Source organism: Lepidochelys kempii, chromosome 8, assembly GCF_965140265.1.
Source record: "Lepidochelys kempii isolate rLepKem1 chromosome 8, rLepKem1.hap2, whole genome shotgun sequence".
Lineage (NCBI taxonomy): Eukaryota > Metazoa > Chordata > Testudines > Cheloniidae > Lepidochelys > Lepidochelys kempii.
In genome coordinates, this window is record NC_133263.1 from 74,870,133 (window position 1) to 74,892,300 (window position 22,168).

Consider the following 22,168-nt stretch of genomic DNA (forward strand, 5'->3'; position numbering starts at 1 on the left):
AATGTATTTTAAAAGTTTTTTGTTCTTTGGTAACTCTGCCCTTTAGTTTTATGTCCTTGAGAATCAGGGACATTTTACAAACTAGATAATTATAAAGATTGTTACCAAGGTCAAAGGTGTAGATGAAATCCCATTCTCTAAACAATAAACCAAAGATGAAGAAGCAGCATTATATAGTTCTCTCTAATGCTGTTCTGTCCTTGCTGAAATCATGTATTTTGAGGCTGGGAATTTTAGTACCTGTCTGCTTTTGACATAACCAAATAATGGAGGAAAAAGCATTACTGTAGAACTAAGACACTGTATTTATGAAAGTTAGTAGTCTTAGCTGTTCACATCATCATTAACACAAATTGGCATCTAAGGTACACTTAGCAGAAAAACTAAGGTTGATTCCCTAATAATCAGGGCTCTCTACTATGTAACTGTGGCCACAGAGTCTGCCTTGGAATTATGCTCCTGCATCTAACTTTTCCTTACAAAAAATACCTTCTGTTCCTCGTGGTTGAAGGAAAACCTAACAAATGTGAGCAGTATAAACTGATGTGGTGTTCTCTTCCTGAGTTTGCAGCCAGCATGAAACAATGTACTGGGGCAGTATAGACTGCTCTGTTCATCTCAATGTGACTGAAATGTAAAGATGTCGGTTTAGGTGCCAACATTAACTATTTCACTGCTGGCAATTTCGGATTAGATTTAATAGTAAAATACAAGTTTAATGTGCTTGTTTTATGTTTAGAAACCTCCTTTTTTTAACTTTGAAATGAAGTAGCCACAGACTTTTCAATCTACTGCATCAGAGATCTGAGGAATCTAGGTCCACTTTGCAGGGGAGTACACCAGTCCTTGAGTATTGTATATTTGGGACTATCAAAGCTATCTTGGCAAGTCAAAAAACATCTGAATTCTTGTGCACATTGCTGTTCTCTTCTGCATCGTAGACGCTATGTACATGCAGAAGAGAAGCTACAGTCCTGTGATACAAAAAATGTAATGTTAAAAAACCAAACTGCATTCTCATCAATTTAACATGGAGCTACTTACTGAATGAGTAAAGGAAAGTACTGAGGAATTGTCATGATTATGTAGCTTGTAAAATATTTTCTGGTAAATAGTTTTTTGGCATACAGATTACCTTTTAAAAAAAATTAATCTGGTTCCATTTAACATCAGTTGTTTCCTCAGACTCCTCTAAAGCGGATATAGGGATGCTATAGCTTAAGTACAAAGTCCCACTTTCATAAACCCTTTTTCTGCTGAGATTGTCATTTTTGGGAGATGTAGTTCTCTTATTAATATTTTTCTGTACTGTTTTTTGTATGGCTTTCTGAATTAACAGCCACAGATACAGAAATCTTTTTAGCTGTTGAACAGTTAAGTGTAGACAGAAGCAGTGTACACTTCCAGATAGCACTCTGCTAATATTCCTCCTTCACTGAGGGACAGCATCTAATGGAGTGAGTTCATTATGTACATTGTAAATGCATGACAAGTGCCATTTGTTACAGTATTAGTTACATGTTGTTAGCATAATATTGCTAAATTGAAACCATCTAGTCTTAAATTTCTGTATTTTGAGCTTCCTCTGTTTTGCTCAAGACAGCAGTCTGAAAGTTGATAAGGTGAGGACACTTTTTGACATGTAAATTAAAACACACATTTTAAAATGGCTTTTAATGAAAACTTTGTTTTCTGAGCGGGCTGCTCAGAGCCATCTTAATGAGCAACACAACACTTTTTAGACTAATATTTATAGGTAGTAAAACACTGGTCTCTTATTGTTTTGCTAATTGCGTTATAATTAAAGAACTTTGTAGTAATTTTTGCTTTTTAAAAAAATATTAAGATTGAATTCCTCACTGCCCCCTTGTGATTGGTGTTCTCAGCATATTCTTGGAGAACCTGAATAGTGATTTCAGAAGGTTGTGTCTTGAATTAGTTTTCCGTCTTCCCAACCAAGGGGCAATGAGAGAGCACTGCAGCTCAAATTCCAGCATCACTATTCGAGTCTTTCTAACTTGATCGTTCAGTAGGGATTGATAGGGCTCACTTCCTACCTCTGTAAAGTACAGATCCAAGTTGTGAAGTATACCATCTATGGTAGTTTTACACCTAGCTGGGATTTGGGCCCATGGCTTTCTACCGTTTCTCCCCATCCAAAACATTGAGAGTGGAGAAATATGAAGGAGAATCATGGATTTCACCATGCAAGAAAAAATGCAAAAAGATCCTTGAAATCCTAATATGATGTAAACCAGGGGTGGGCAAACTACAGCCCAGGGGCTGCATCCGCCCCTTCAGATTTTTTAATCTGGCCCTCAAGCTCCCGATGGGGAGCAGGGTCTAGGGCTTGTTCTGCTCTGCACGTGCTGTGGCTCCACGTGGCTCCCGGAAGCAGTGGCATGTCCCCTCTCTGGCTCCTACACGTAAGGGCAGCCAGGGGGCTCCTCATGCTGCCCGTGCTCCAAGTGCCACCCCCGCAGCTCCCATTGGCCGGGAACCGTGAGCATTCTTGGCCCGCCATACAATTTCCATACCCAGATCATAGAATCATAGAATCATAGAATATCAGGGTTGGAAGGGACCCCAGAAGGTCATCTAGTCCAACCCCCTGCTCAAAGCAGGACCAATTCCCAGTTAAATCATCCCAGCCAGGGCTTTGTCAAGCCTGACCTTAAAAACCTCTAAGGAAGGAGATTCTACCACCTCCCTAGGTAACGCATTCCAGTGTTTCACCACCCTCTTAGTGAAAAAGTTTTTCCTAATATCCAATCTAAACCTCCCCCACTGCAACTTGAGACCATTACTCCTCGTTCTGTCATCTGCTACCATTGAGAACAGTCTAGAGCCATCCTCTTTGGAACCCCCTTTCAGGTAGTTGAAAGCAGCTATCAAATCCCCCCTCATTCTTCTCTTCTGCAGGCTAAACAATCCCAGCTCCCTCAGCCTCTCCTCATAACTCATGTGTTCCAGTCCCCTAATCATTTTTGTTGCCCTTCGCTGGACTCTCTCCAATTTATCCACATCCTTCTTGAAGTGTGGGGCCCAAAACTGGACACAGTACTCCAGATGAGGCCTCACCAATGTCGAATAGAGGGGAACGATCACGTCCCTCGATCTGCTCGCTATGCCCCTACTTATACATCCCAAAATGCCATTGGCCTTCTTGGCAACAAGGGCACACTGCTGACTCATATCCAGCTTCTCGTCCACTGTCACCCCTAGGTCCTTATCTGCAGAACTGCTGCCTAGCCATTCGGTCCCTAGTCTGTAGCTGTGCATTGGGTTCTTCCGTCCTAAGTGCAGGACCCTGCACTTATCCTTATTGAACCTCATCAGATTCCTTTTGGCCCAATCTTCCAATTGGTCTAGGTCCTTCTGTATCCTATCCCTCCCCTCCAGCGTATCTACCACTCCTCCCAGTTTAGTATCATCCGCAAATTTGCTGAGAGTGCAATCCACACCATCTTCCAGATCATTTATGAAGATATTGAATAAAACCGGCCCCAGGACCGACCCTTGGGGCACTCCACTTGATACCGGCTGCCAACTAGACATGGAGCCATTGATCACTACCCGTTGAGCCCGACAATTTAGCCAGCTTTCTACCCACCTTATAGTGCATTCATCCAGCCCATACTTCCTTAACTTGCTGACAAGAATACTATGGGAGACCGTGTCAAAAGCTTTGCTAAAGTCAAGAAACAATACATCCATTGCTTTCCCTTCATCCACAGAACCAGTAATCTCATCATAAAAGGCGATTAGATTAGTCAGGCATGACCTTCCCTTGGTGAATCCATGCTGGCTGTTCCTGATCACTTTCCTCTCATGCAGATGTGGCCCTCGGGCCAAAAACTTTGCCTACCCTTGATGTAAACTGGGGTTAAAAATTTCTTACTGACTCCTCTGAATATCAGATTATTCTTTGTACTATCTATGGATCCCAACGTGGACTTTTTGGTATCCATGGAAACCACTGCCCAATGTCCATTGATTTTTGTTCTTTTTTGCAGGGAGGAAAAGGGACCTGTTTTATCACTGTTGATGGAATATATGGGCCCAAACAGTTAAAGGTGTTAACATGCCCCTGTCACTGTACAACATTAAGAGTTTTTTAAACAAATTCAGGGTTCCAAGTACAGATGCCTTGGCAAATAAACCAGGAAATGTCAAAGGTTAGAATATTATTGGTTGAGACATGCAAGGTAAAGAATCAAAACAAAGCTAAAGCACTGAAATGGAAATTGAGTAAGATTTTGTTTAACAATCAGTCTCTTTTTAGAGAGGAATATTGGTTAGTCTCTGATTCAGTCAAGCAGTCCTTGGTGAGGAAGAAAGGATTTGTTCTGTTCAGTTTTGAGTTGGGAATGATTGATTAGTCACTTCCCTACTTTCAACAGAACAAACACCAAAAGTTGGGGGGAAGAGAGAATAGTAAAATATGGGGGAAATGAGGCTTTTGTTGATTTTGGGCTATTCCATCATGGAAGGATGCTTTGGGTTGGCAGGTTGTCCATGACAGCTATTCTTCTGGACCCTGCCTCATCTCCCTAGTTAGGGGCAACATTTGGTTGATCTGGTCAGGTTCCTGTCCTTCATTGATTCTTCTCAGGCTGAGCAGAGCTAGCTGTGCTTTCTCATCTTGTTATGCTGCTGCTGTTACTACAATTGATATCAGGATCAAGTGAAAAGCTATCGGAGATGGGACCAGAGGAAAATAGTGGCAGGGGAAGGGTGGAAAGGAGGACAAGGGAGAAGACAGAGCGGGATCTTGCATGTATCTGGCTGGAGTCTTTGCAGCACTGATGGTCAGGTATTGCCAGTGGTGTGCCGAGGTCTGGGTGTCACCATGAGAAATGCTTCTGCTGGGCCTGTAGTAATGGTGATAGTGCTCCCCCTTTTCCCCCTCAGAGCCTCTCTTTAAGGGCCACTAAAGGGTGATGATCAGAATAGCCAATCCTTGAATGATTTTGTCCACCAATTAGGCCTAAATTTTGGTTCCAAACTCCTCTTGTTTACCAAATATGACCATAACACACTCTTTGAGTGTTATCAGGAGATCTTTGTTTAAATTAAGTCAGTCTGTTTCTTTTTTGCATCTTTTTTTAAACCATTTTATGTAACAGTCCATTGGGAAAACTTATGAACCTTTATCCACTTTCCACCAATTAGGCCTACTCCAGTTGTGAGCTTTCCACTCCCCAGTTTTTACAACAGACTGCTGTGTGTGTGTAGCTCAGTAGAGTGGTTCTGCTGAGGCTGCTGCTGTCATTAGGGCCACTCTAAAATTCCTCCGCAACTGAGCCATCTCCCATAACTAGCCACCGTGGCCTCTGATCACAAATAAAGGCAACTCATTGGCATGAAGCTACGTGGTCTTGTGAACTAAGCATAGGTCTAAGAATGTGAGAGTCCTGCATTCTAATACTACCATTAACACTGATTGCTTTTTGCCTTAGTCAAGTCACCTGAACTTTCTGCATGAATTTTCTTGGAGGTGAGGGGGGAGAAGTAGGGGTGGGCAGGGGTGTTTGTTTTTTGTTTGTTTTTTGTTTTAAAAAGGTGAACTTCCAATTTTCATTGGAGTTGTGGCAGGGATCACAAAGTGTTTACAATTCACCAGAATGTACACAACCTTCCAGTAACTGAGGCCCTAGTAGGCCTAGTTACCCTAGTTTATCTGAACAGTTTTCCCTTGTAAACCATACATGGGATGTTGGCAACTATACAACATATCCCAGCACCAACAGTAGGGTTCCACTTTAGCAAAAAGCTGAGGGCAGTGAGGCTGCACACCACTGAATGATGCATGCTCACTCTCCTATCCCAAAGAATCCTCTCAATTAACTTCCTAAAAGTCTGACTGGCCCTGATCATAGTGATGCGACCATGGTGGGTAGAACCCTTATTTGGGGTAGGAAGCAATTGTGTCCTAGCCAATTTAAGAATACAGGGTCAACTCTGGCTTTAAAAAGACAGCAAAAATGTGAAGTGATTGCTTCTTGTAACTACCGTATCTATGTCCATAATATGTATGTACTCAGCCTCTGTGCGAACCAGTACCTTCTAGTTAATGCTTGAGGCTTCAGTAATTTTATTTATAGGTGCCAGCTATCAGGAAGAGGGGAGTAGAGATGTGCAGATAGTTCCTTGGCCAAAGTGTCACAGGTACTTGCAGTGTGATCAGTGTTTTAAAATATTTTTGTTGCCACTTCCTTACGTCAAATAAACACTTGCATTAGAACCTTTTGTAGGAAAAGATTCTGGGAATTTTCCTTCCACCTACCAAGTAGTTAGTTCACAGCACCTTCCCAGGGCTAGATCAGCTGAAAACTTTTTTAAAAAGATCATTGTTTTATTACAACAAATTTTCCAGTTTTTAGGAAAATTAATTAACTAAATTTGGTTTGTAATGACCAGATACTTTTTTATGAATAGGGGCAGCTTAAAAGTAAAGTATATCTTTCTCAACACTGTTTTGCTACTATTTCAATCACATATTTGCTGTAGAATTTCAAAGTTTAATTGGATTATATGGCAATAGATCAAAACCAGAGTTTTCAGCCATGTAGTGCAGTGATCAAGAGGTCATGACCTCCCATTGATCGCTTTATTGGTTTCCTGTTCTGATTCACTGGAAACCTTCTGGTCTGAACATTTGTCGCTAGTTTTAATCTTTGTCACGTTTACAATACAGCAGCCTAGGCTTTGGTAAAGCTGATATAGAGCACAGAGTTAGCATCTTGTTTCCTTTTGGCTCTTGAGCCCTTGATAACTGATAAAGCTGTAAAAACCACTTTCTATAAAAAAAAAAATCTCATATTCATAGTTGTAAAAACAAATGCAGAACAATCTGAAATACAAAACTAGAAGGCAACTGGAGATGAGATTTTTTTATGCTTTAAAATTTACATAAAATGTCATGGGTTTTAATTAATTTACAAACAGTTGCATGATTCCTGCCATCCTGTACAGCCACTGGAAGGCATTCTTTATTGCAAAACTACAATTTCCAGAACCTGAGAATACAAAATGAAAAGGCCAAATGTACTAAATAGGTGCTATAAAAATAAGCCTGAAATGACTCAATCTTGGAAACTTGTTGCTACTGTTTTGCTGTTCGCTTATGACGTGTTGCTCTGGTTTGAACCATCTAGTGATATGGTCAGCAAAGTTCATTTGCATTAGTATTTCAGTTTGTGTGCCACTGTTAACACTATGCATTTGTTTCAAATTAGTAGTTTAGAAAAGAAAATTACTTTTTGGATCATCCTTCAGAAATTGGAGAATTGAGCAGTTACCAATGGTTATCACGCTGGTAATCACAGGCCGAAGGGGTTAACTGCATATCTTTACCATTCATCATGGTTGCAGTTCCATTATCACTGTTACCCTTTTCACTCCCACTGTTCACAAGTAAACTGAAATTATCTCAATCCAGAGCATCTTTGCATTTTTAAAGAGAACCTGTCATGTTGATAGGAAGCTGAATGTGGAAACAGTGCGCAGGCTCCAGCTGCTACAGAATGTCTGTTGCCTCCATGTTATGGGCTTGATGTGTTCATAGCAACTCAAGCTCTAGTGTCATACTGGCTGCCATTTAGTTTGTTGCCAGTTCAAAGTTGTTGGGTTTTTTATGCTAACTGCCAAAGCAATTAATGGATCAAGCCCCGGGTACATGAAAAACTGAATTTCATTCTGTGAACCAACAAGACAGTTGTGTTCCTCTGGGACAGTACAGGTCACTAAGCCCAGCATGAAACATGGGAGTGCTAGGAACACAGTATAATTAGTCAAGGGGATCTGGCTATGGGACAAACTTCCTGAAGGAATTAAACAAATCCAGAGTCTTCCCACCTTTAGGAAATACTGTAAAGCCTTCCTTTTTTGGGGGGCTGAGGGGGGGAGACTTTCTGACATAATGAGAATGACACAATGCTAGCACTTTCTGTCTGCCCCTTGCCACTCTTCCCCCCCCCATCAAACTTTACCCCAGAAACCATTTTATACCCCAAAAGGGGAGAACAGCCAAGCACCCTATGAAGTCCTCTAGAGACTTCATTAAGGTAGGTTGTCACATCCTAGTCTTCGGAGGTATTTCAGAATAGGTTAGACAAACACCTGTGAGGGCTGGTCTTGGTTCCACGTGAGGGCAGGGGAATGGACTGACTTCTTGAGGTCCCTTCCAGCCCTACAATTCTGATTCTATAACTGCTAATATGTTTTAGGTGGAAGGTGCCTGGGTACTATGGTGATAGTGGCATTATAAAATCCTCAAATAGAATATGCTACTAGATAACTGTCTGTACTTCCCATTAATAAAGGGCAGTGCCTAGTTGTTTAGCCAGTTGGTTCTATTTACTAAATATCTCTTAAAACAAATGTTCATTGTTTGTTTTTTAGAAATGCCTGTCACTGAGTATCTCCTTCATGGTGGATGATGCTGGGTTCTCACTCCAAGAATACCAGCCTTTAGTTCCAATTAACTTTTCAAATGTATTAATTTGGGCCCGAATGCACTCTTTAAACTACTTGGCTCTGGCCACACTAACCAGCCAAACAGCTAAGCTGAGCTCATGTTCAAATCTTATTGCTGAACTCTGTTTAAAGGCCAGTGTAAATGGGGGTCAATGGGAACTTCCGTTTCACTGATAGATCAGACAGAACCCTCTGCTAGGAAGTAAGTGTAAGACCCAAAAAAAAAAAAAAATGCCGTTCAGCATTTTAATACTTACAGGAGACAAGAAATGTCATTTATGCCTTAGCTGTATTTTTATAACACTGTTTAGTGCTGTATTATTCACTGTTAACCCCAAAAAGTTTTGAAAACAAGTTTTGAAAGTCTCTTGCCGCACAGCATTAGTATGCATGATCAAGGCATTTCCTGTCTTTAACCTACAATACCTATGTATCAGATTGTCAAAGCGGCAGCTTCGAGTTTGCTTATTTGCTTTTAGACACACTTACTGACTCATTCTACTCTTTAATTAGATACTGTGATTAAAATTTTAATGTATAGCATTGCAGTTTCCCTTTTTAAAAAGCTACAATTACTGTTCATGGTGTCAGCTGTAGATAATCCCATAGCTGGAATCTGGACATGTGCTAAGGAAAAAAATCCTAGTGCTGCAGAGTATAAATGTATATAAAGTTAAATGGGATGAGGTGAAGATTTTTATTTGGTTTAAGGCTAATTACTGGGGTGAGGTGGGGTGGGGTGGGGAAATGATTTTGTGCTTTTTACTGCTCTATTATGAGATGTCATGGCTACCTAAGTTTCCCCAGATATTTTACTTGGTCGGTCTTTTGGTTTTTTTGCATTTTTCTATGCATTACAAATATCAGGTCTTCACTTCCCTTCTTTTATTCCGCATCTCCTCCCCCATCAACTGACAGCTGGGAAAATTGGCGGTTTTAGCTTTTTGTGGTGCCGCTGTCTCTTTTCAGTTCTCCAGCAACATGCAGAGAATTCTATACAAATTTACTAATGTTTGTATAAAACAATTTTTTTTAAGTTTCTGGACAGGAAAGAGAGGCTGTTCAGACCTGAACAGGAAGTAGTAAGGGACAGACTGTATGGAGCAGCAGCACAACTGTACTCCATATTTAGGGTATAACAGAGTTTGTATTGTAAGCCCAGTGTTGGTCCCTGCTATAAAAATCATCATATCCTCAATAAGTAAGTTAGACCCTGGGCTAAAACAGAATTTTCGTAAAAAATTTGAAGGGACTCAAAATTGTTCCTTAAGGACACCCTAACAATAGAGCTACTAGGTTTTTTTGGATATGTTTGAAAGTGACACCTAATTAGAGCTGTCACCTATGTTATTGGACTCCCCCAGCAGAGATCTAAGGCTCACTGGGGATCTCTACTCAATGCAGACTTCAGACAGCCCGTAAGCAGTTAACTTTCCCCAGATTTAAAATCTGGGACTCGGTAGGGCATTGGAGAAAGCAAGAAGTGAGTGGTGGGAGAATATCGGGGGGCCACATCTCCTCCCTCTCCCATTCGTGTGGACTTCTGAAGTCAGCAGAAGGGGAAAACCCCACAGATTCATTGGTAAGAGGGGCTGATGAGCCTCCAGTCATAAAAAGCTCATTTGACACCAAATTCTCCTAACCCTTTAGCTCACTGGGCATTTCTGAGCCACCCAGCATCCTCACAAGCCTTACTAGGGTTGTTACTTCCTAAGGGGAATCTGCTTTCCTGTAGAGCAGACAGGGAAGGAGTCTTCATTCCCACAAACCCCTCTATGGGGACTGGGGAGCAGCAGGCAGGCTCTTCCCCTGGTTCTATTGACACCCTCCCCCAATCCTTCTACCAGCCATATCTGCCCTTCCTGTGGGGCAGGAAGAGATCTCTAGTCCTTCAAACTTGGAAAGAGATCTCCAGTCCTTCAAACAAGGAATGGACAGTAGGGCAGCTGCTCTCCAAATCTGTGAGAGAAAGGAGCACTGATCCTGAGGAGCTAAACATTTGCAGGAACAGCACTCTTGTCTTGCAGACATTAGGGAGTCTGGTATATTAGGACTCTCTCCACAGAACAGTGCTTCAGGACCATGGTTAGTAGGAGACTGGCAAGCAGAGTAAGGGGACATTCCCTTGACTTAGCATCTCCTATGATCAGCTTGGTAGGGTCCCCTTTCTTGTGGACCATCTGGAGTTTGTAAGAACAAGGCTCCTGTCCTACAGACCCAGGGACCATCTTAAAAACTAAGTAAATTCCCACAAACTTTAAGATTAAAGTTAAAGTTCCTGGCATAATATCCTGGCTTGAGGATGCAGCTGCTAATATTAACTTAAAAAGTAAGTTAAACAGGAAATGCAGTCACTGAAATAAAAACCACAGCCTGAACTCTGTCCAATATAGTTGAAAGCATGTAGTATTTGCAGTGAATCAAAATACTGTACAATTTCCTTTAAATTGGTATTAAGAATATTTGTTCATTTGGTATCTTTACATGGAAAGTCGGTTAATAGAGGAAAGGTGCAATATGCATTTCTGGGTTCATTTATGGAGCGTCTTGATTTAAGGACCGGTTGTACAGCTCTCCTCAAACATCTGCCCTTGATTTTTTGCATTTGATCCTGCATTTGAGTGAAAATTGCCCTGCAAATTACTGTAAAAATGAAAGATGTCCTATTAAAGTGATGGCCTGTTAACTTTCAAGCAATCATTTTACTATAATTATCAATTATGTTAATTACTAATATGCTTCTGCCTTTTCGAACCTCAAAGAGCAACAGACAATCTTATTTGAAAGTTATCTCCCTAAGATCAGTGACAGAAGGCAAACCTAGTTTTCTTGACATACATGGAAACTAAATTTGCCATGGAATGCATAGGGAATTGAATTGAACCCCATTTCCTACATCTTAAGGACGATTTGGATCAGTTGATTCTGGGAAACTTTCACTGGAGAGTGCATCAGCCACTTTGTTAGAAGCTCCTGAAATGTGGTGTATGTTGAAATCAAAATCTTGGAGAGCTAAACTCCACCGAATAAGTTTTTTGTTATTTCCCTTGGAGGTATGAAGCCACTGTAGCGCAGCATGGTCGGTTTGCAGGTGGAAACGCCACCCCCAAACGTATGGGCGTAGCTTTTCCAGAGCGTAGACAATGGCGTAAAATTCCTTTTCACTGATTGACCAGTGGCTTTCCCTCTCAGACAGCTTCTTGCTGAGAAACACGACAGGATGGAACTCCTGATTCAGTCCTTCCTGCATTAAGACTGCTCCCACATCACGTTCGGATGCATCTGTGGTTACTAGGAACGGTTTGTTAAAGTCTGGGACCCTTAGCACAGGGTCAGACATGAGTGTCGCTTTAAGCTGGTTAAAGGGCTTCTGACACTCTTCAGTGCACTGAACTGCATTTGGCTGTTTCTTTTTGAGTCGGTCTGTCAGTGGGGCGGCGATTTGGCTGTATTGTGGTACAAATCGCCTGTAATATCCAGCCAAGCCTAAGAAGGATTGGACCTGTTTCTTTGACTTTGGGACAGGCCACTTTTGGATAGCATCCACTTTCGCCTGTAATGGGTTGATAGTTCCTTGACCCACCTGGTGTCTAAGGTAAGTCACTCTGTTTAGGCTTATTTGACACTTCTTAGCCTTAACAGTTACTCCTGCCTCCCTCATGCGCTTGAAGAGTTTTTGTAGATGTTCCAGGTGTTCTGCCCAGGAATCCGAAAATATGGCCACATTGTCAAGGTAGGCAACTGCATGTTCTCCCAATCCCACTAGGAGACCATCTACAAGTTTTTAGAAGGCGGCGGGTGCATTCTGCGGCCCAAAAGGGAGCACATCAAATTCATACAGCCCGACATGTGTGATGAAGGCTGACCTTTCCTTGGCGGATTCATCTAGCGGTACCTGCCAGTACCCCTTGGTTAAGTCCAAGGTAGAGATGAACTGGGCCCGTCCCAGTTTCTCCAATAGTTCATCTGTGCGTGGCATTGGATAGTTGTCTAGGTGAGTTACAGCATTTCGCTTATAGTAGTCCACGCAAAAACTTCTCTCCCCATTTGGTTTGGGAACTAGAACCACTGGAGATGCCCATGCACTGCGGGAGGGGCTGATTACACCCGTCTGTAGCATATCCTGGATCTCCCATTCTGTAGCAGTTTTAGCTTGAGGAGACACCCAGTAAGGCTGGGCTCTAATTGGGTGAGCATTACCTGTGTCAATGGAGTGGTATGCCCGTTCAGTCAGTCCTGGGGTGGCTGAGAAAGTCTGCATGTAGCTAGTGCACAGCTCCTTGATCTACTGTCACTGCATACGCCCAAGGGTCATAGAGAGGTTCACCTCTTCCACGCCACTGTCACTTTTCCCTTTGTAATAGACACCTTCAGGCTACTCAGTGTCATCTTCTCCCTGGGCTGTAAACTGACAAACCTTTAATTCTCTGGAATAAAAGGGCTTTAGAGAATTAATATGGTACAACTTAGGCTTTTGGTTGGAAGTGGGGGATGCTATGAGATAATTAACAGCTCCCAGGCACTCTTGGACCATGAATGGCCCTTCCCACAGCGCTTCTACTTTATGGGCCTGGAGCGCCTTTAAGACCATGACCTGGTCCCCAACTTTGAAGGAACGCTCTCTGGCGTGTTTATCATACCAGACTTTTTGCTCTTTTTGAGCATCCTTTTAGGTTTTCTTTAGCAAGGGCTAAAGAGGTTCGGAGGCTGTTTTGTAGGTTGGTTAGTTTTTTAGTGTTTGTAGAATGTTAGTTCCTGGAAAAGGTGTAAACCCCTCCCATTGCTGCTTCACCAACTATAATGGCCCCTTAACCTTGCAGCCATATACAAGTTCAAATGGTGAAAACCCTAAACTGGGATGTGGTACAGCTCTGTAGGCAAAGAGCAACTGCTGCAATACTAGGCCCCAATCATTGGAGTGCTCATTTACGAATTTAGGTATCATGGCCCCCAGAGTTCCATTAAACTTCTCCACCATGCCATTTTTTTGATGGTGGTAAGGGGTGGCAACCAAGTGGTTCACCCCATGAGCTTCCCAAAGGCTTTCCGTAGTTCCTGCCAGGAAATTAGTTCCTGCATCTGTAAGGATGTTGGAGGGCCAACCTACTCTGGCAAAAATGTCTGTTAGTGCCTGGTGGTGCTTAGAGCTACTGCTTCCGGCCATCGGGTGGCAAAGTCAGTATGTACTGCTTTCCTCTGGGTGCCTTTTTCGGAGAAGGACTCAGAATATTCACAGCTACTCGCTGAAATGGAACCTCAATGATGGGGAGTGGCTGGAGAGGGGCTTTGACCTGGTCTTGGGGTTTTCCCACTCTTTGGCACACCTCACAAGACTGGACATAGGTAGAAACATCCTTGCTCATTCCCTCCCAGTGGAAAGACTTTTCCAAATGGTCTTTGGTTCTGTTCACCCTGGCATGGCCACTACGATGATCGTGGGCTAAGCTTAATAGCTTTACCCGGTACTTAGTTGGAACTACCAACTGTCTCTGAGGATGCCAGTCTTCCTGGTGTCCACCAGAAAGGGTTTCCTTGTATAAAAGTCCTCTTTCTACAACAAACCTGGATCGATTAGAAGAGCTGAGAAGCGGTGGTTTGCTCCATGCCGCTGTCCAAGCTCACTGGAGGCTTTCATCTGCTTCCTGTTCGGTCTGGAACTGTTCCCTTGATGCTGGAGACATCAATTCCTCATTGGATTGTGGACCCTCTGGAAGCGATGCAGGTGATGGGGCTGTTTCCATTGACTGTGTACCGCTGTCCGCTGGTGCACTATGTTGGGGTTCAGGCTCTGGCTGAGCCTCTTGTGTAGGGTTATCTGCTGCTGCTGGTGCAGGTTCAGTGGGACCCTCTGGTGTTGGGGTTGCAAGTACTGAATTCAGTGCTGGCAATGCTTCTGGTGCTGGTTGTTCTGCCAGTTCTGGTTCTGGGACTGGCTCTGTCTGGTTCTCTAGGACTGGATCCACTACTGCTGTTGCAGACGTTGGCATGGGGTCCAGTTCCAGTACCTCTGACGGGGTCCTGGTAGAGGTTTCCAGAACAGAGCTAGGTGTGACAGCTTGCTTAGCCTGCCTGCCGGTTACCATTCCCACCCTCTTGGCTAGCTTCACATGATTGGCCAAGTCTTCCCCTAACAGTATGGGGATGGGATAATCATCTTAGACTGCAAAAGTCCACGTTCCTGACCAGCCCTTGTACTGGACAGGCAACTTGGCTGTAGGCAAGTCAAAAAAGTTTGACTTGAAGTGTTGAATCATCACTTGGACCTCTGGGTCGATTAATCTGGGGTCCACTAAGGAAGTATGGATAGCCGACACTTGCGCTTCGGTGTCCCTCCATGCGGTGACCTTCTTTCTGCCCACACTCAGTTTCCCTCCTCTCCGAGGGTATCTGGGAGGTATCTGGGCCTGAGGACCTCTGGTGTGATTCCAGTGCAATGAACTGTAATCTGTTGGGGTTCTTGGGGCAGTTGGCCTTTTACATGCCCCGGCTTGTTACATTTAAAACGTCGCCCAGCTGACTGGTTACTGGGATGAGGTGGGTTGCTGGAGAACGGTGTGGTGGGACGATAAGGTGTTTGGAGTGTTCCATGGGGTGTAGTTGGGGCCTTGGGCTGCCCCCAGTAGTAGGATGTGGTCTGAGGTTGTTCCTTTTGGTATCTGCGCCAACTGCGACCACAGTTGTTCTTCTCTCCTCCTTCCACCCATTTTGTTCCAATTTGCCCTGCCTCTCTGGCGGTCTGGGACTGCTCACATTGATCACCATAAGAAGCAAGAGTTTCTGCTGAGTCATTTTCTTATCCCATAAACACTGTTTTATATCATCATTGGTCATATTCAGGAATTGTTCGTGAGTCATCAAATCACACACTCCTTCAAAGCTAGTTACACGCCTTCTTCTGACCCATTTATCTAACAGCACCTTCATCTGGTTTACATAAGCCACATTACTTAGTCCAGGCCCTCTCTTAAGGGCTCTAAATTTTACTCTGCAAGTTTCAGGTGTAACTTGAAATTGTTTTAAAAGCAAATCCTTAAATTTACCATTGTCAGAAGCCTCCCCAATAGGCATCTCATTGAATATGTCCAGAGCTCTTCCAGTCAATTTTGAGACCAATGTGGTCATCTTGTGAGCTTCAGGAATTTGATGGAGTGTGCACAGTCTCTCACAGGTGAGGAAAATATTCAGCAATATCACTGGATTCATCATACAGTGGACATAGTCACTCCCATTTGTGGATTGTTGGGGAAGGATTGTTAGGGTTATTCGGTATATTCTGCTGAGCCTTTGCCTTCTCCATCTCCAGTGCATGCTTTCTCTTTTTTCTTTGCCTCGATTTCTTTTTCTTTGGCCTCCATAGCTCTCCTATGGGCAGCTTCCATTTCTTTTTCTTTTGCTTCCATTTCTTTTCTTTTTCTTTTACTTCCATTTCTTTGGCCTCCATTTCCATCTGTCTGAGTTCTACCCATCTTTCATGTTCCTTTTGTCTTTCCTCAGCCTCAAATCTGGCTAATTCCAGCGTCTGTTGAACATTGCATTCTGTCATCCTAACCTCTCTGTTTTTAACAACTTTACAGCCAAGAGTTAAAGAAAACAAAAACAAAAAAACCTGGCCTGTAAAATTTTCCTGTGCTGTAACCTGATAGCTGTTCTCAGCCTACAGAAAAATCCTTTTGTTATGCCTGCTGCTCTGTCCCCCAGGCAGAGAGACACAATCTACAGCTGCAATCACTTTTTACAAAACCTTTTAAAATCCTGCTGTGCTTCTGGTTCAGAATGATCCCACCGCTCTGCCACCATGTCAAGATTTCTTCCCCACTCTGAACTCTAGGGTACAGATGTGGGGACCTGCATGAAAAGACCCCCGAGTTCATTCTTACCAGTTTAGGTTAAAAACTTCCCTAAGGTACAAACTTTGCCTTGTCCTTGAACCGTATGCTGCTGCCACCAAGCGTTTAAAACAAAGAACCGGGAAAGAGCCCACTTGGAGACGTCTTCCCCCAAAATATCCCCCCAAGCCCTCCACCCACTTTCCTGGGGAAGGCTTGATAAGAATCCTCACCAATTGGTATAGGTAAACACAGACCAAATCCTTGGCTCTTAAGAACAATGAAAAATCAATCTTAAAAGAAGAATTATAATTAAAGAAAAGGTAAAAGAATCACCTTTGTAAAATCAGGATGGTAAATACCTTACAGGGTAATCAGATTCAAAACATAGAGAATCCCTCTAGGCAAAACCTTAAGTTACAAAAAGACACGGCTTATTTTACCAGCCGTTAAACAAAAGAAAATCTAATGCATGTTCTAGCTAGATTACTTACTAACTTTACAGGAGTTGTAAGGCTGCGTTCCTTTTGCGTTTTGTTCCCGGCAAAAGCATCACACAGACAGACTGACCCCTTTGTCGTCCCCCCTAAACCACTAAACAGCATTAGAGTTAAGGAAACTTTAAAATTTTATGTGTTCAGATTAAGTTGCTTTTACTGATGCTTAACTTAAATAGCATTTAACTTGACAGCTCTTGCATTGTTACTTAACTGCCTGGTTTTTTTTTCCACTGAAAAAATGGAATGGAATCTGGTTTGTTTTTTTAACTCCTAAATCTGCCTCATGAGGCTGCTAAGATGGTAGCTTTCTGTTGGATTCTCTTACAATATTCACTTACAATGTTAATGACGTTCTCTGCTCTAGTTAGATGTAGTGGTTCTCATATAGTTTCAGTAACAGTTTAGTTTTCTTTTGACTCATGTCTGTTTTATAATCAGGAAATCTTACTCAGGTCCAGAACAAAAAAGGGCTTTGATTTCTTCAGACTGTTCCTGTTGTAATAAGATTTACATAATCCAGTATTGATTTTTTCCCCCATATGGATTTAATACGAATAATCTGTTTTCCTACCTTGAATCCAAAGAGTGCCCATGCTTTGATCCAATTTCCAGACTATAGAACGGTATTAGTAATCACTACTGAGTGGCTTGACTCTGCTAGACAAGCATTTTTATGTCTAACATGAAGTACAGTTCTTGACTGCTTTAGAACTGTGGTTTCTAAAGTCTTCAAAAGAAACAGAAATGACTGCCTCCCTTCTGTGCCATAATCTCTATCACAGTCTTACCAGTATCAGAATATTAATCTAGCACTTTTTCATTGCATCTTTTCCTTTAAAATTTACTGTAGGCTGACATTCTAATGTTGTTTAGAAATGTTTCCTTAATAGCTTCAAACAGATATAAAGGGGGTATCTTAAAAATATGATGTGTGAGCGCTTATGTCCGCACCCTTCATTTTGCTACCTTTAATATGGAAAAACTGAATTGTACTAAAACCTGAAAATCTCTTTGCTGTCTCTTCCCTTCATGCATGGCTTGATGAGGCAGTCAGCTTCAGGTAAGAGTGTATTGCCAAAGTCCAGTGACATGATGGTTAATATTACATGCCTGTCTTCTCTCAAACTGCTCTGAATTAATAAATGTAAGTTCCATTAGCCTTTGACAATGTTTATAATCATAAACTCTAAGCATGCATTCTGTTTTCAAAAAGTTTCTAATTCATGGCTTCTTACATGAGAAGGCTTATGTAAGTAAATACTGTCAACTACTGAGGTTCTGTTCTTGATGCATCTAGCTTTGTGAATGGCACATAGGGAGCAAAGGTGGAGACAGTCTTTTTTTTGGTCATGTGGCTACAACTTTGATCTCCTAAAGGCAGCCTGTCTAGGCAGCAGTGAAAGTGTGGGTAAAGCTACTGTCACCATAAACTATTAAAGGCCTCCCTCCTAATGTTTGTGGGTCTACCGGACCTCTTATATTCCCAAGCCTGATCAGGCCAGAGCCCCCACAGAACCACTGCATGAAGCAACCACCCAGTCTTCTAGAAATGGAGCAGAGGAGAGGAATGAAAAATGAACGTCTTTGTGGGCAGAAAAGCCAATCACAGCACTTGAAAGGAGGACTGGGATTTAACCAATGGTGACCTCCCTCACAAAGAAGGGCTCCACTGCCTGGCAATGGCTGTGCTGTGCCCCAGGGATGCAACTCCAGCTCCTACTCAATCTGGGCTGTCCTTGAAGGGCTAACCCTCTTTCCTCCCAGAGGAAATGATCTTATGGTCACAGATGGGACTGGAAAACCTAGGTTTAATTCCTGGCTCTTGCCTGGACTTCATGACCTTAACAAATCACTTAATTTCTATCTGTTTCATTTTCCCAAATTATAAACTAGAGAATATGGCTTACCTGTCAGATGTGCTGCACCTCGGTTCACTACATTTTGTAAAGAGCTGTATGGTTCTGTAGATCCTCAAATTAAAAGGTACTATCCATTTAGTTTCTTAAATTAGTACCAGCTACTGTGGCATCTGATCCCCTCAGAGCACAGGCATGTCATGCTGAATTTTAAATTTTACACATACCGAGTAAGCCTTCAGTCCATAGCAAATCACTGGGCGAAGGGAAGGACTAGAGGATCTGTGCAATGTATGCTTTGGTAACGAGCATCTACAGACCTATAGCTCGTAAGCCTACTGAGTAGTAAGTATCTAAGCACTCTTTTTGCGCTGATGTTATGCACTGCCTTGAATTTTGGACAGCGATATCCTTAAAATTATCTCTTGAACGGTAGCTGTTTTAAGGATTTCAGTTCTCTAACAGTCACTCATTTCTAGAAAAGAATAAAATTCGATGATAGTACAATTCAGATTATTTTTTACTTCCTTCAGTTAAAAAGCAACAAATTGTATTGGAATGTTTTCTGTTTTACATTAAAACTTGCTGTTTTTTATTCTATTGTGGAAAAGTCCAGGTTTTGCAGTAGGTTAGTGCACTGACATTTCACTTCAGGTCATTTAGGGTTAAATAGCAATATTCACATTTTTAACAAGTTCAAATAGGCTTTGGGACTTCAAGCTTCCAAAACAGTTTTCATTGCTCAAAGAAGTGAATCCAGATTGGCAGCCCCAAGATGTAAAGCTAAACTTTGCAGGATAAAATCTATCTTCCAGGTTTTTTAAAGTGACTGCTTCCTACGCTATGCAGAATTGGCTAGTATTGGAGGATAGAAAGATCCTAAGGAGAGGCTGCTTATCCAGACTCAAGTTCAGGGTTTGGGATGGAGCAAGGTTTTGGCCACTTCTGTATTTTCCACCAACTGGCTTGCTCAGCCCCAGTTGGCAGTGTCACGCAGACACAGGTGCCTGCAGATGCTTCTACTTAAAAGCATGTAACTGTATTACTATCACAGTCTTAGCAAAATGTATGACTGAACCCTGCATGAGTTTGCTTGTTCAGGTGAAATTCCAAGAACTAATCTCAGACATCTTCCAACAGCTAAGATTAGTTTCACTAAGTTATGATGTGACTTGCTCATCAGTTTTTTTTCTTCCTTCAGAGTAGCTTAAACCTGTGGTCATAGTAGCTAGCTTATCACTAAAGTTCAGTGTACTTTAAATGCAAATACTAAGTACACTTTACCTGTGTCCCAACCAGTTTTGTTTTGTAAGACATTTCTCTTTAAAATTGAGAGTAGTCTTTTCTACTGACAGGAAAGGTAAGTTTCAGAGTAAGAATGCAGGTTAAAACCTTCATGCTGTGGTTCATTGGAGGTTGAGTGGGTGGGGGGAAAATGATGCTCTTTATCTTTCAAGGTGGAGAGAACCAATTTTATTGCTCTTGAATGCTGTTTACTTGCTCTTCCACAAAACATTTGGCAATCGCCCCCCCCCCAACAGAAGCTTTTCTCCTTGTTTTTTTTTTCAAATTAGATGACAAGCACAAAAAACCCTTCCTGAGATAATACACAAAAGGAAATACAGAAAAGTAGTGACTGTCAAGTAATAAATAGGGCTACCTGAAATCCCACAGCTGTAGTATTTTCTCAGTGGGGATGTCCAAAGACACAAGATTTAGCCTCAGTAACCAGAGGAACTTGTACATACAGTTTAAAATTTTCAGGAGTACGATTAGTGCTTTTTGGTACCAAACCTGAAACACCCTAAAGAGCCTGATTTCAAAAAGTGCAGAGTATCCACTCGACCCCTTTCTGAAGTTTCTCTTCTTGGACATTCAGACTTTAGTAACTCTTGGCAATCTTGGTCCTGCTTGCATTTAGAAATCACTGAATGTCAAGGATACTTTATTTCTCAAACATGTTGTTTTTATTCCTATTGCTGGACTCTTCATCTGTGATTAAATGTTAACTCTTGTTTTTAACAGATCAGATGCCTAAAAGGCCAGAAAGGCTTCTCAGACCAACCCACTTTTGATGGGATTCACATTGTCAACCATTTGATAGGAGATGAGTCATTTCATTCTTCTGATGAAGATTTTATAAGTAACTCCATACAGGAGGGTGGGGTCCATTTTCATTTACACAGAAGGACTGGACAGATGACTTTGGACCCACCTGTGATAGATAGCAGTGACAGTGATACTGAAGACGGTGTCCTAGATACTGGGGATACGGACAAGATTATTCCAAAGCGAAAGAACCAGCAAAGACTGGAATCCTACTCTACTACTGTGTGATCATCACTGTGACTAGCATCTAAGACTTCAGCATTCTTTTAAGGGTTAGGTTGTCAAATGACTAAAAATGCCCAGCTCTTGGATTAGATAGCTATTGTGGCTTGTCTGACATATTTTATATATAATATATGTATATATGTATACACACTTTACTGTTTGCCTTCTACCTTTGCCAAATTGTCATCACTGACATACTAGAGAGTAGGTTGGGAAGAAGTTGATGGATGACACTTCTAACAGTATTACTGAATATTCCTTGTTTTAGAAAATGCAAATACATAATTTCTTTAAATGCATAACAATTTTGCAGTTCATAAACTTGGGAAATCTTTTCTTCAAAGAAACTGCTCTTGTGCAATATTTTATACTCCATGAACAAATGTGTTCTTTTTACATTGTTATCCATTTGTGATCAAGATGGACGTTAGCAGACTAGCTGATCATGGTGTCTGATTATTTTTTGTTGTTTGACTGTTTGGTTTTAATTAAAAATAACTATTATTGGAGACCCATAAAAGGCTCCAAACACAAGCCTTTATTTCTTCTGTTTTTAAATACAAATTAATGGTCACAAATGTCCAAAAGGTTTTTAAAATCATTCTGACTTTTAATTTTTGTGCATCTGCTTTTGATTTGTTGCTAATAAAAAAAAAAAAAAAAAACCTGGTCAAAGTATGTTAACTACAATGTTTATTTTGTACATGTTTATATCTCTCTGCAGCAAGCTGAATATGTATATTACACATTTAATATGAGGAATGTAAATGTTGCAAAATGACTATTCTTGGCATTCTAACAGGAAGATGAATTCTGTATAAGCATATTGATAGTGAGTTACAAAATTGAGGCAAAACACTCATCTTACATTTAATCTCTGTTTAGCTACTGACACTAGCAGGTTCATGTCTAACTAAAATGCTTTTTCACAAACACTAATGACTGAACTTTTAACTTCATATATATATATATAAAACTATAATAAATTTTTCATGATTTAACACTTGTTGTAGCATGTATTGCTTAGTAATAACTAACGTCTGTAACCTAGAGATTCTATAGGTGACTGCACAGTGCGGATCCAGAGTAGTTCAGATAAAGTATTTTTATCTGGTTTTAAATTAACTACCGTTCAAATGAAGGATTGTTCAAAGATATCTATATTGAGTTA

The 22,168-nt window shown here is 41.6% G+C and overlaps 1 protein-coding gene across 14 annotated transcripts in view; it reads left to right on the forward strand.

The window, feature by feature from the left end:
* The window catches only part of EVI5 (ecotropic viral integration site 5), a 155,701-nt gene extending 133,737 nt beyond the window's left edge, over positions 1-21,964 (forward strand). For all 14 annotated transcript variants that reach the window (XM_073357054.1, XM_073357050.1, XM_073357053.1 and 11 more), the window contains one exon: positions 20,689-21,964. In XM_073357054.1, the coding sequence (XP_073213155.1) occupies positions 20,689-21,000 (312 nt within the window). In that variant the 3' untranslated portion in view covers positions 21,001-21,964. The remainder of the gene's footprint in view (positions 1-20,688) is intronic.
* The last annotated feature ends 204 nt before the right edge of the window (positions 21,965-22,168 follow it).